Source organism: Phoca vitulina, unplaced genomic scaffold (genome assembly GCF_004348235.1).
Source record: "Phoca vitulina isolate PV1807 unplaced genomic scaffold, GSC_HSeal_1.0 scaffold40, whole genome shotgun sequence".
NCBI classification, from domain to species: Eukaryota; Metazoa; Chordata; class Mammalia; order Carnivora; family Phocidae; genus Phoca; species Phoca vitulina.
The window spans coordinates 194593-208411 of record NW_022589743.1 but is presented as its reverse complement, the minus strand read 5'-3'; the positions used below and the strand labels follow the sequence as shown (position 1 = coordinate 208411).

The window sequence follows — 13819 nt, the reverse complement described above, 5'->3', positions numbered from 1 at the left end:
GGGGAGGAACTTCAGAAGTTGAAAAGAGAGTTCTTTCTTCTTCAGTGGCTGTTTTTTGGGAGGGAGGGCTAAGTTAAATAATAAAGCATGTACTTTAGAGGTTTTAGAAGTAAAAATAATTTTCTCTGACAGCTATGAAAATATAGGAGGGTGGGAATATAGAAAACAGAAACAATCTTGGGCTTTGGTGGCAAAGTGATTATATAAGTTGAGACACAGAGGAAAATGATGAGAAAGGGGGAACTGCTCAAAAGAGTCATGACTTCCTTTTCTGTAGAGTTTAGGGAATACTCAAGATAGAGACAGTTATTTACGTGGTATTTGTAAATCTTTTGATTTATTAAGTAAAACTTATGCCCATCTTCTCATGTCACATTGGTTAGTTTCCTGGTCTTTGATTGCAGGGTTTTCCACCTGGGTTCTTTCCATTAAAGACAGACCTTGCACTTCCTGCATTTCACTGATCACTGGGTCCCTAACACTTTTCACTTTTGCTTTGAATAACATTTGAAGATCCTGTGAGTGAGTAAAAGAGTATTGGGCTACTGACATTGTATGTTGTGATTTTGAAATGAGGATGAAAAAAGACCCTGGTGGTCATGCTTGAGGATGAGTTCTGGACTCCAGAGCTCAGTGTTCTCAAAGGCAGGGAGGGTTGCCTATGGTGAGAGAGAGGAGAAGGAATCTTGGAATCTTCCCTTTCGTGGGAAAGCAAGTCTTAGAAGTGAGTCTAGGGGAGAGAAAACAAATGTTTGAAGGGAAATTAAAAAAAATAGAAATCACTAGCCAATGCTTTAAGTTGGAATTGTTATTTGAGACTGCCCCCAAGTTAGTGAGGGTGAGAGCAGAGGGTGTCCACTGGTCAAGTTTTGATTTTATATCATTCCATGGCATTCTTTTTAGATGTTATAAAGCTCTGTGTAGATGTAATTCCCCAAGGCCAGGAAAAGTAGCTCTCTCCAACCTAGCATCACCTCTAGGGTTTCTCTCTGAGTTTGTTGGGTCCACTTGGACACTGATGATTTTGTATAAGGTCATGAAATTTATTGATAATGATTCAATGTGTGATAAAGAGACCTATATTTAAGGACTACGAATCTTCTCTGGATCTGTATGCCTGCCAGAAATAGGATCATGCTGTTCTGTTTCCTAGCTCGTATAAGAAATATAAATATGGAGATTAACACTTTACTTTCACACGGTCACTACTGGTAGAACCGGTGGTAGAAGCATCTGGTTCCACATGTATATATGTTTTCTCCTACTTTCTTTGAATGATTACTTGGAAGAAACTAGAGATTGACCAAAAGGCAAGGATTAGTTTTCATTTTTTATGATAGGAAATTCAGTTAAAAATAACCTACTTTTGAACAAAGTGTCATTATTGTCTATGGCAAGAGACAATAATTGTCATATTGACGATGGCCATGCCTAGTGAATTTCAAACCCACCTCCTGCGGCGTTTTTACTAATCAGACTCAGTCTCTGGCATTTGCATGTTGAAGTTACAGACTGTTCTGGAATGTATTTTAGTAGGAGAAAAAGAATTTACTTCTAAAAGTTCTTAACATCTTTAAAAGCAGTTTACTAACTTGAGTGACTTGGAAGGAAATTAAGAAAAAAATGAGAGTGAACCTCTTTACTTTGAAAAGCAAAGGAATGAGAATAGGTGAAGATAATATTTTTTTCTGACAAAAGTTGTGGTAAATCCAGTCATGTGGGATGCTGGCTGGACCACATTTGTGACATTTGGCTGTTGTAAGTGTCTGGCTAGTGAAAATGGCAGAAAAGAGCAAAACAACTAAGAACAGGCAAATGCTCATTTCAGGTGTGACTCTGCAATTGTTTGTCATGTAATTAATTGCTTAAAAGAGTGTCATGACTTCAGACAAACAGTCCTAAGTTTCAGTCCTGCTCCATTACTTGGTAACTGTGACTTTGGGAGAGTACCTATTTCATGTCTTCATATATAATCCTCATTCGTAAAATGGGGAGAATAGAATAAGGTCAAACCAGATGAAATTGCTATTTTTTTAAAGGTAAAAAATGATTACATATTGGCAAGTTCATATGATTCAACCTAATAGCTTCTACTTCATGGGGTTATTGTGAGGATTAAATGAGAAATGCATATAAAATGCCTGGCACACTGCTTAGCTCATAGTAAGTGCTCAGTAGATGGTGGATATTATTATCCTTAAGCGAATCACATTATTATTTTCAATATAATCACTCTCAAAATCCTATTTACTTACAAACTTACATATCAAAATTTAAATCCAAGCTATTAATTTACAAGAATACAATGAGAGAGGGCAAAATGATTTTTTCTTGTAAACATTTGCAAGGCAGTTACTGCACACTGAAATGCAAAATGGGTGAGAATACAGTCTGTAGTCTGTGTCTTTTTGTGTCTGACTTCCCGCAGTAAGCATAGTGTTTTCAAGGTTCATCCCTGTTGCATTATGTATCAGTACCTTGTTCTTTCTATTGCCAGATAATATTCTATTGTATGGACATACCCCATTTTGTTTATCCTTTGATCAGTTGATGGACGTTTGAGTTGTTTCCACTTTGGGGCTATTATGAATAATGCTGCTATGAACATTTCTGCACAAAAGAACATATTGTATGATTCCATTTGTAGGAAATGTCTGGAGTAGGCAAATTCATAGAGAGAGGAAGTGGATTAGTGGTGGCCAGGGCTGGGCGAGGGGGAAGGGAAATGGGGGGATGACTCCTGCTGGGTTTCTTTTCTCAGTGATGAAAACATTCTAAAACTAGACAGTGTGATGGTTGCCCAATCCTGTGAATATGTTGAAGACCACTGAATTTTGCACTTTACAAGGATGAATTTTACGGTGTGTGAATTATATCTCATTAAAGCTGTTATTAAAAGGTGAGAAACATTTCATAACACGTTTACCCCATAAAGAAAGAGAATACCTGATGATTTATGCAGTTTATTGTCATAAGGAGAGGCATTCTGCCTTGAGAAGGGTTTCACTAATTTTGCATTTCATCTACTCCCGCTTCAAGCATAATGTGCTTCATTCTTATTCTGCTCAGCATTTGTGAGTGGAGCCTGACTCTCAAATTATTCGAAGAGCTGAGTTGAGTTTTAAAAAACAATGGAAAAAATGCAGATATAACTTAAAGCTGGCAGGATTATACAAATATCAAAAATCCAATGAAATTAACCAAGAAATTGGCTCATTTAAGAATCCAAGGGCCCCTGAAAGGAGATTTTGCAATTCAGAAACAGGAAAAATTAGAGAGAGCAGTTTATTTGCAATTTTCAGGGATTCTTCTGCTCCGTGAGGTTTAGTGTAATTCAAATGTGCTGTAATTTTCAGGAACATTAACGAATTGATATTAGGTGGTCTCTAGCTTATAATTAATGTGTTTCATCATAAAAAGACGGTGGTAATGATATTTTAAATGTCCTAGTGCTCACTGGATTTCATTTTTGTAGGTGATTTGCAGCTCCTCTGAGTAAAACAATTTATATTCAGTTACAGAGACTGATAAATGGGCTTTTGTCCCCTTCTGATTACCACAAAGCACTAATGGTGCTGTCTGATGGCTGCTTTCTTATAGGGAGCAAAAATTATAGCTACATTTCTTTTACACCCTCAGCAGCATCTCCAGGTAGCTGTTTACAAATCTTCTTCCACCTCTTCGGTTTTACATGACACAACCTTGCCGTCCACTTCTTCCACGACTGTCATAATCTTCCTTTTTCTCTTTATATCTGAGTTTAGATTTAAGTATGAAATGTTAACTCAGGAACATGACTCTGCGGGTCTATAACATTCAACTCTAAATCATTATTATTTTATACTTTTTTTTTCCTAAAAGAAAAAGAAACCCATTCTTTTTCTTAAATAATCTTGTCCAATTTATAAACAAATGCAGAAAATATGCCACTGTCCCCAAATTCACAAATTTTCTATGCCCACCCCCAAAGAGAAATATACAATATTGAATTAAGCCAAATGCACTTTTTCATCTTATTTTTTTTCTTTTCAGGATCCCAGGATGTCTCAGGACAGCAATAGCTTGGGCCGAGAAAATCACCCTGTTGTGGGAGTGTGACAAACTTTCCATGTTGGGGGTTTCTTTATGTAATGCGCCTGATTTTCAGAATCCCTAGGGTAGTATCTGCTCCCTTGAGAACTGATCTCTATTTACTTTTCACCAGTGGCATTTAATAAGTGGTAAGTTACCAAGTGAGGAGTCAGTCTCACAGGAAACACGTGAGATTAGAACACTTACCTCTCTCCTCCGGGATGCTTATCGCAAGTTCTGGAGTTCTGGTTTTTTTTTTTTTTTTTTTTTTAAGAAAAGAAAAAGAAACAGGAAAAGGTGTTATTGCCATGTTGAAAATGAAGGGCTGTCCTGCATTTTCTGTTTCAAAATAAAGTCTGTGTGATGTGTGTCTTAATGCTGTGTTTGTATTTTTTCTGCTTTTACCATGCTTGTTACTTTGAACTTGAGTTTCTTACTTTTCAACTTGACATATTATTTTATATCTATTTATCTATCTATCATCTATCTATCTATCATCTATCTATCTATCATCTAGCTATCTATTTCTTCAAAACTGACCTATTTACACTATACTAGAAGCTTTTGTAATTAAAATAACAAAATTACAGTGGAAGTTTAAATCTTGTGTTCTCTTATTGAGTTTCTTGGGTGTGGTAGTTGAAGACAGTTTCTGTGGCAACAGTGATGATTCTCAAACTGGTTCCCACAGACCTCTGTGGCCTGTTCATTTCATGACCTCTCAAGGAGAATTTCTAAAAGTCATTGTACTTCCGGGTGCCTGGGTGGCTCAGTTGGCTAAGCCACTGCCTTCGGCTCAGGTCATGATCCTGGAGTCCCGGGATCGAGTCCCGCATCGGGCTCCCTGCTCGGCGGGGAGTCCGCTTCTCCCTCTGACCCTCCTCCCTCTCATGCTCTCTGTCTCTCATTCTCTCTCTCTCTCAAATAAATAAATAAAATCTTTAAAAAAAAAATAAAAGTCATTGTACTTCCAATTATGTATTAATCATAAAAATTAGCAAAAGCATAATCTGTACTGTTTACTGTATAACCATCTTCTAAGTCAGCCCTACACATGACCTCAAGTACAAAGGCTGTACCTGGTATTTTGGGGATGGGGGTACTTTTGGTATATTTTTGTTTTGTTGTTGGTGGTTGGTGTGTGTAATTGCTTTCGTGCTAGGGATTGCGTTGGTGCTGGGGAATGAGTGACAGGGTTTAATGCACAGCATGTAGACACTGGCGGCACATATTCCTTGATTCTAAGAGCCTTACTCGACATCTTCTCCTTCCAGAAGGCGGTGGTAAGTCGCAATTTCCTGCTCAAGTCGGGTTTTTATGTCAAGGAGGATATTGTATTCGTTGCTCTGGCGTTCTGTATCGGTCCTAATCTGTTTCAATTGGCCTTCTAGGTTGTCCAGTACTGCCTGGATGGTGACCAATTTGCCACTGTAACGATCTTTGGTGTCCTCTAGTGTACGCTCCAAAGTTTCTTTCTATAAGCACAAGAAAAAGTGGATGTTTCTTAGTTGAAGACTTAAGAGGTGGTTCAATTTTAATTTCTTTTGAGGAGAATTCCCACAGCTAGTCACTGTGGGCATAATTCATGTTTCTAGCTTTATCTCCCACTCTTTCCATCTAGGCGACCTCAGCCAGCTGCTAGGACCACTAGCTCCTGAGCCCCAGCCAGCTGCTATGACCTCTAAGGGTCTTCTGTTTGTTTTTAGCTTCACACTCGCTGTTCTCTTACTGTGGTATATTGTATTCTAGTTCTCCGTATTTACCTCCTCTCCCTGTGATTTGTGGTGCCCCTCCAAGGGGAGGATTAGATTTCCTCATCCCACTGATATCAGATTTGGTCATGTGACTTCCTCGGCTAATGAAAGGTAGGTAAAACTGACAAGTGCCTTTTCTGAGGAGAAGCTTTAGGAGCTATCAGATGGTCCGGCTATTGCTCTTTTCTTTCTGCTATAACACTGGCATGCCCTGGCCAGGGTCTCCTCCCTCAGCCTTACCCCTGGAATGGAATGTCATGGAGCAGAGCTGCAGCCGATGGATGGATGATGGATGTAGTGTTGTAGTGTTGTTGTAAGCCACTGCAATTCGGGTGTCGTTAACACAGCATAATTTTATCAGGAGCTGACTGATTTGTTTAGCCTGCAAACTGATTTGTTTACCCCTATTCTCCAACTACAAATTCATCTCGAGTTTTCCGATCTAGTTGAAATGCAACTTTCCGTGTGAAGTCTTCCAGATCTACTTGTTCCTCTGCATCCTTGCAGCACATTGCTCTTGTCCTGGATTTCTTTCTGTGTTTCAATTATAGTCAGTGGCTTGGCCTGTCTCCCTGCCAGCTCTGCAGGGAGAGGGGTTATTTCCTAGAGGTTTCTGTGTCTCCAGAATTCCTCACACAGGCACTTAGTAAACCCACACTGCGTTGAGAGTAGGAAGTTAGACGTGTTTTACCAGACTGAGGAGGGACTGGAGTTCTATCTCCAGGTTCTGGTAGATGCGTCTCAGCTCCTTTACTTGAGCCTCAGTTTCTTTTAACTCTTCATTGCTCACTGTGACTTGTTGCTGCAGAGTTTGAGTCTAAGGTTCCAAAAATGAAAAAATGAAAAAAATAAATGAGTAAGGAGAAAGAGAAAGGAAAGAAAATGAGTTATCTTTTTTTGAAGGACAGCTTCTACACATTTGCTTACCCGTCAGAATTATGTTATTACCTGTTTCTCAAACTGTTCTTTGGCCTTCTGGAGGTTCTCCTGGGCTATCACTTCATACTTCTGCCTCATTTCATTCATGGTGGTGCCAAGGTTCAGGCCTGGAGCAGCATCCAATTCTACAGTGACAGTATTGCCCAGGTGTCTGTATAGGCTGTCCACTTCCTACAAAAGTGAAAATCCTGATTATAGTCGGAAGCACATTCTCACATGAAGCTAAGTAGAAAAGACATAAGTCTTATGGCTCCTTTCATTGGGGATGAGTAAAAAAGAAAGACAGTAACTTAGGTAGGGCTTATTCTAGTCTAGGTACTGCTCTGTCATTGAACCCTGACCGCTCACACCATTATTATTGTCATTTTCTTTACCAGCCTTCCCCCCCCACCATTATCATTATTAGAGTCATTCTGTCATTCCCAACACCACTTCTGAATATTTCCTCACCTCCTGATGTTCTTTTTTGAGGATATCCAGGTCTTTACTCAGTTCTTTAAGTTGAACCTCCAAGTCTGTTCTAGTCGTGGATACATCACCCAAGACCTTATTCAGGCCTTGGATGTCACTCTCCACTGTTAGGCGTAGCTTCCTTTCAGTCTCATACCTGTGAATTAATTGGTATGCGGAGATAATTGAGTCCTTTTGAAGCCATTATAGAAGACAGAATCTTAATATAATGAGATGTTTTTATGTGGTATATGAGGATCTATTTCAATACACTGTGTCCCTCTTTATTTTTTTTAAATTCTACCAGATATTTATTTATTTATTTATTTATTTATTTTTATTATGTTCAGTTAGCCACTGCATAGTACCTCATTAGTTTTTGATGTAGTGTCCGTCAGGAAGGATGAATACATATCATTTGCATCAACATGGATGGAACTGGAGGGGATTATGCTAATTCAAGTAAGTGAAGCAGAGAAAGACAATTATCATATGGTTTCACTCATATGTGGAGCTTAAGCAATAGCATGGAGGACCATAGGGGAAGGGAGGGAAATCTGAAGGGAGAGAAATGAGAGAGGGAGATGAACCGTGAGAGACTATGGACCCCAGGAAATAAACTGAGGGTTTCAGAGGGGAGGGGGTAACAGGGTGATGGGTATTAAGGAGGGCACCTGTTGTGATGAGCACTGGGTGTTATACGTAATTAATGAATCACTGAACACTACATCAAAAACTAATGATGTGTCCCTCTTTATACATTCCAAAAATGTTCATGAGAACCTAGGAATCAGATAATTTGCTCCATAATATAATCTTTGTAATTTGGAGTGATTGGTAAAAAAGCAATCTGAAATAACTCTTAAATGTTTCTAAATTCTAGAATATATTTTAAAAGAAATAAAAAATATTTTGCTTTAATTAATGTGTCAGCAAAGAGTTCTCATTATAGATATTAAATAATGGTCAGTTATATTTACTTAATGAATACACATGATCAATTTATTTTTATTACTTTGTAAGCAGATGCATCAAAAGTGAATTATTGTAAAGAATTCATGATTCTCCCCTACAATCTTACATACTCTCATTTTTATTAAAGTAGCAAAACTTTAAAAAATGATAATGCAATGGAATATTCAGGTGCTGACTTAGTAAAATTGGAATTGATGAATGTTTACTGCTTTAATCTTCAGATCTGCTTTCCTATTTCCTTCTTTTTGATCCCTCGTAGCATTCAAATGCTACCCTTCTAAACCACAAAAGACTTTTTAGTACCAACGCATTGTACACATTCAGAATGAGAAAGCCCTAGCGTAGGGGCCATTTATGAGGAACAGCTGTGATCACATGTGGTGTGATATGGTTACAAGAGAGTGAACACAATCTGAGCTGGTTTAATCATAGTCTTAGTTCTTTGGTTTGTCAAACTCTATTATAAAACACCAGCAAACTCAGAAGCATCAAAGGTCGCCCCCTGGAACTTGGGCCATACCCTTGGCAGGCACTTGAAGGAGCATGGATGACTCACTTGGAGAATCACCACACGTAGACACATGGCTCGCTTTAGATAACAGAAGGGCACTACTGCAGACGGGGGGTTGTATATCACTTTGGTATTACTCCAAAGGGCAGAATTAGGTTCAGTGGGCGAAAAGGTAGATGTGAGGTTACTAAAAAAGAGTGGTCTAGCAGCCAGAGCTAACCAGCGAAAACAGTAGTAGTTACTGGAGGTGTTCAGTTACACGCTGGGTGACAAAATCTTAGGAATGTGGGAGAGGAAAGTGTAGCCCTGAGTGCTAGGCTAGACCAGATAGCTCCTAACACCCTTCAAACTCCCAGATTCTGAAATTACTCAAGGTAGCTCCTTTACCAACAAGAATGTGGAAAGCTGAGTGTCATGAAGGACTACTACAGGGAATCCCTTTTCAGGAAGGTTTACCATGGTGTTAGAACCTACTTCAGCCTGAAGTCCATAGCAGCCAGTTTGGTATTATCAATTTGCAGGAAACAACGTGTATTTTCCAGTTGTGCGTTTTTAATCTGGAAAATATATGAGAAAGAATGACATTTTCAACTGGACAGGAGTTTCAAATGATTGAGTGTATCAGATACAAACATTATTCTATCAAAGATGATGTTTATTTCAAGAATTTCCACATGAAAATAGGAAGAGTGATGATACGGCCATTTAACATAATTGAGTCATAAAATGTACCTCTGGTCTCCAGGGTTTGGTGAGCTTTCTTACGGTTTTACAAAAGGAAAATTTCATTCAACTTGAGCCATCAAACCCTACTGAGTGCCTTCCCTTTGATGTTCCTGCTTAGAATATTCTTGTTAGCCCTTCTCGCTTGGTGAACTACTTCTCTTCCACATTTTGCCTTAGATATCTGCTTCAAGGAAGCCTCAGTGAATTCCTCAAGGCAGAACTGGATGAACTGCCTGTGTTTTCAGTGCTCTACACAGCCCTCCTTGCTAGAATTTATCCCTCTGTGTGGGAGGTATGTTGCCTTTGTGCCTATTTCCCCCCTAAATCACATTATGTTCACCATCATATTCCCCAATGCCCAGCATGGGGCCCAGCACTTGGTATGTACTAAATATTGGCTGAATGAATGGACAACTGCTATGTGAGAATTGTGCTAGGTACTGGAGCTGTCAGGATGGATAAGCTCTCGATCTTAAAAACAGGGTTACCTAAGGGTGAGTTCTCTATGATGTATGTGGATCTTCTCTGCTTGTAGAAGATGTTACAATGACATGTCTCTTTCAGCAGATCCAGTCCCAGAGAGAGCTGCCTTCATATACTGAGTCTGCCCTGCTGAATGGAATAGATGGCTGTGTCTATGTGTTTGGGCTGATCCAAAGTAGACTCAGAAACATGAATCATGAGACAGGTAGGGAAGAATGGTTTGCTGATTTTGAATGTTTTTAGTGGGAGCCTGAGAAGGATGACCTTTTGGCAGAAAGACAATTTAGACACCTTTGCCTCACCTCCCCATAGTTCCTGAAAGCCCCAAAGTAACTTCCAGTGGAATCTGGTTCAAATTGCACTGATGTCTAATAAAAACGCAAGGAAAAGAGACTTGCTGGAAAGGGATTCTTTCCTTGATGAGATAAGAATTTGAAAGCAGAGCAAGTGCTCCTGTCATATCTGAACTTTTCAGTTAGGAGCAAAGTCCACTTCCTTTATTGCACACAATTGATAAAACAGAACTCCACCTTCCGTGGGAGTGGGCTGTGATATGATTGCAACAAATTTGAATTGGGGGCAATAGAACATTTTGCTGCTGTAGAAGTGGTTTGTGAACTGCTTGTGATGATGATGATATCATTAAACAGGGCATTTAAAAATCTGGATGTCGTTCAGGCATGTGGGTGGCTCATTCGGTTAAGCAGCTGACTCTTTAATTTTGGCTCAGGTCATGATCTCAGGGCCCTGGGATTGAGCCCTGCATAGGGATCCGAGCTCAGCAGAGAGTCTTCTTGATATTCTCTCTCTTCCTTTGCCCCTCCTCCTGCTCTCTCTCTCTCTCTTTCTCACAAGTAGGCAGAGCGGCAGGCAGAGGGAGAGGAAGAAGCAGACTCCCTGCTGAGCAGAGAGCCCGATGTGGGGATTGATCCCAGGACTCCGGGATCATGACCTGAGCCGAAGGCAGATGCTTAACCGACTGAGCCACCTAAGTGCCCCTCAAATAAATAAATCTTTAAAAAAATCTGGATGCCATTAATACTTACATCCCTTCCCCTTATTTCCATGCTGACTCACTTTGTCATTGAAATTTATGATATAGTATCTTAATACTTATATTACAATGTTTACATAAATTAAAGGAGGAACATCTCTAAGTTGACTGGGAATTCAAAAGTTAATGAGAACCAGGTGAAAAAAACCTGAGATTTATAATCACATAAAAATTTTAGCTCTTTTCAGAGAAAAAAATATTTACTATCCAGTTAGACTTGTCCTGGTAAACTGACAAAAATACAGATTATATTTTCATATTTTCCATGTAATTAGATTTTTAAAAGTGAAAAAAATATTTACAGTCATCTAATTATGTAGTCAGCTACTCCAGCACTAAGGATAGATGGTAGAATGTACCATTTTATAGATGTAGCATTTCAGCCTAATTGCTTTATAACATCTGTTTGGACCCACCTAACATATATGCCCTCTTGGTATATATCCTGCAGCTCAACAGTGGAGTAGAAAACACAGATGTCATCCCTTACCTGATTTTGCAGCTCTTCTATTTGTTGGTAATATGCACTGTAGTCCCTGGTGCTGGGCGTGTTTGTTTCATACCACTGCTTGATCTGCCATTCAAGTTTGGAATTGGACTGTTCCAGGGACTGCACTTTTTCTAGGTAGCTTGCTAGGCGTTCATTTAGGTTCTGCATGGTCATCTTCCCATCACCAACAAACAGGTCTCCTTTGGTGAGATCACTCCCATAGTTCATCATGTGTCTGGAGTTCGAGATGCGGATGCTCTGACCTCCAGCTCCCCCATAGACGCTGGGTGCAGCCGTGAAGTGCTGTGTGCCCCCGTTCCTATACATGGAGCCACTCATGCTGAGTGCAGAGCCCTGTGAGGAGGAACTCAAGCCTCTACGGAGGCTTCTGCGAGTGAATTCCATTGGGGATTTTAGGAGGGAGCACCTGTAGCTTCTGGATGGCTGGAGCAGTCTGTCTCCCAGTGGTGGATGAGCTGACCTTTTATAGAGTTCGTAGGAAAGAGACACCTCCTCTGCTGATATCTCACCTTTGGATTGACACCACTGTCCACTGTGGCTTGCTTTATTTTTTTCTTTTTCCTGTTTGTACAGCAGTCTGTTTAGTTTCATTCCAGAAATTACCACTAGAGGCATTTCTAAGAGGCTTTTCTCAGGGGCGATTCCTTTTTTTAAACAGAGGCAACAAAAGGAAACAGGAAGATGTATTCTTTTAGCCCTTGCACCTGCCTTGGCAGATTTTTTTTTTTCATCCTAATATACACATAAAGAATATTGGCAAATGCCGTGAATAATTTAGGTACCTAAAAAGATGGGGCGCCTGGGTGGCTCAGTTGGTTAAGCGACTGCCTTCGGCTCGGGTCATGGTCCTGGAGTCCCGGGATCGAGTCCCACATCGGGCTCCCTGCTCAGCAGGGAGTCTGCTTCTCCCTCTGACCCTCCTCCCTCTCATGCTCTGTCTCTCATTGTCTCTCTCGCAAATAAATAAAATCTTAAAAAAAAAAAAAAAAAAAAAAGATAGACGTGGGTACATAATAGTTACACTGGTGATCAAGAACAGTGTTTTAAAAGTCTTTTTTAGTTTATCTTTTCCTTTTTGATGAGAACATTTAAGTTCTGTTCTTCTAGTAAATTCTTAGTGTACAGTACAGCATTATCAACTATAGTCACCATATTTTACATTAGATCTTCAGACCTTATTCATCTTAAAGCTGAAAGTTTGTATCCTTTTATCTCTCCCTATTTCTCCTACCCCCCAGGCCCTGGCAACCACTGTTTCTATGAGTTTGATGTTTTTTCTTATCTTAAGATTCCTCATGTAAGTGGTATCATGTAGTATTTGTCTTTCTCTGTCTGGCTTATTTCATGTAGCATAATGCCCCTGGGGATCTATCTATATTGTTGCAAATGGCAGGGTTCCCTTCTTTTTTGTGACACAATAATATTTCTGTGTGTGTATGTGTGTGTGTGTGTGTGTGAGAGAGAGAGAGAGAGAGAGATCTTTATCCTTTCGTCCTTTTGTGGAACCTTAGGTTGTTTGTATATCTGGGCTATTGTGAATAATGCCACAATGTAATCAGATTTTTAAAAGTGAAAAAAATATTTACAGTCATCTAATTATGTAGTCAGCTACTCCAGCACTAAGGATAGATGGTAGAATGTACCATTTTATAGATGTAGCATTTCAGCCTAATTGCTTTATAACATCCGTTTGGACCCACCTAACATATATGCCCTCTTGGTATATATCCTGCAGCTCAACAGTGGAGTAGAAAACACAGGTGTCATCCCTTACCTGATTTTGCAGCTCTTCTATTTGTTGGTAATATGCACTGTAGTCCCTGGTGCTGGGCGTGTTTGTTTCATACCACGGCTTGATCTGCCATTCAAGTTTGGAATTGGACTGTTCCAGGGACTGCACTTTTTCTAGGTAGCTTGCTAGGCGTTCATTTAGGTTCTGCATGGTCATCTTCCCATCACCAACAAACAGGTCTCCTTTGGTGAGATCACTCCCATAGTTCATCACGTGTCTGGAGTTCGAGATGCGGATGCTCTGACCTCCAGTGCAGATACCTTTGAGATAGTGATTTTATCTCCTTTGGATATATACCTAGAAGTGGGATTGCTGGATCATGGGTAATTCTATATTTAATTTTTGAGGAACCTCCATATTATTTTCTAGAGTGGCTGCACCACTTAACATTCCCACCAATAGTGCACAAGGGTTCCCTTTTCTCCACATCCTCACCAATATTTGTTATCTCTTGTGTTTTTGATGATGACCACTCTAACACAATGAGATAATATCTCACTGTGGTTTTGATTTGCATAAGAACAGTGGCTTTTAAGTATGGATAATCACTCTT

At 39.7% G+C, this 13819-nt stretch overlaps 1 protein-coding gene across 1 annotated transcript; it reads right to left on the bottom strand.

The window, feature by feature from the left end:
• Positions 1–3659: 3659 nt before the first annotated feature.
• Positions 3660–13476, bottom strand: KRT20 (keratin 20). The gene is made up of 9 exons (XM_032429236.1): positions 13249–13476; positions 11454–11807; positions 9175–9257; positions 7215–7371; positions 6774–6935; positions 6517–6642; positions 5326–5546; positions 4279–4316; positions 3660–3754 (listed from the first exon to the last, which is right to left on the bottom strand). The coding sequence occupies exons 1-9, from the start codon at positions 13474–13476 to the stop codon at positions 3660–3662; spliced, it is 1464 nt and encodes a 487-aa protein (XP_032285127.1).
• Between the last annotated feature and the right edge of the window lie 343 nt (positions 13477–13819).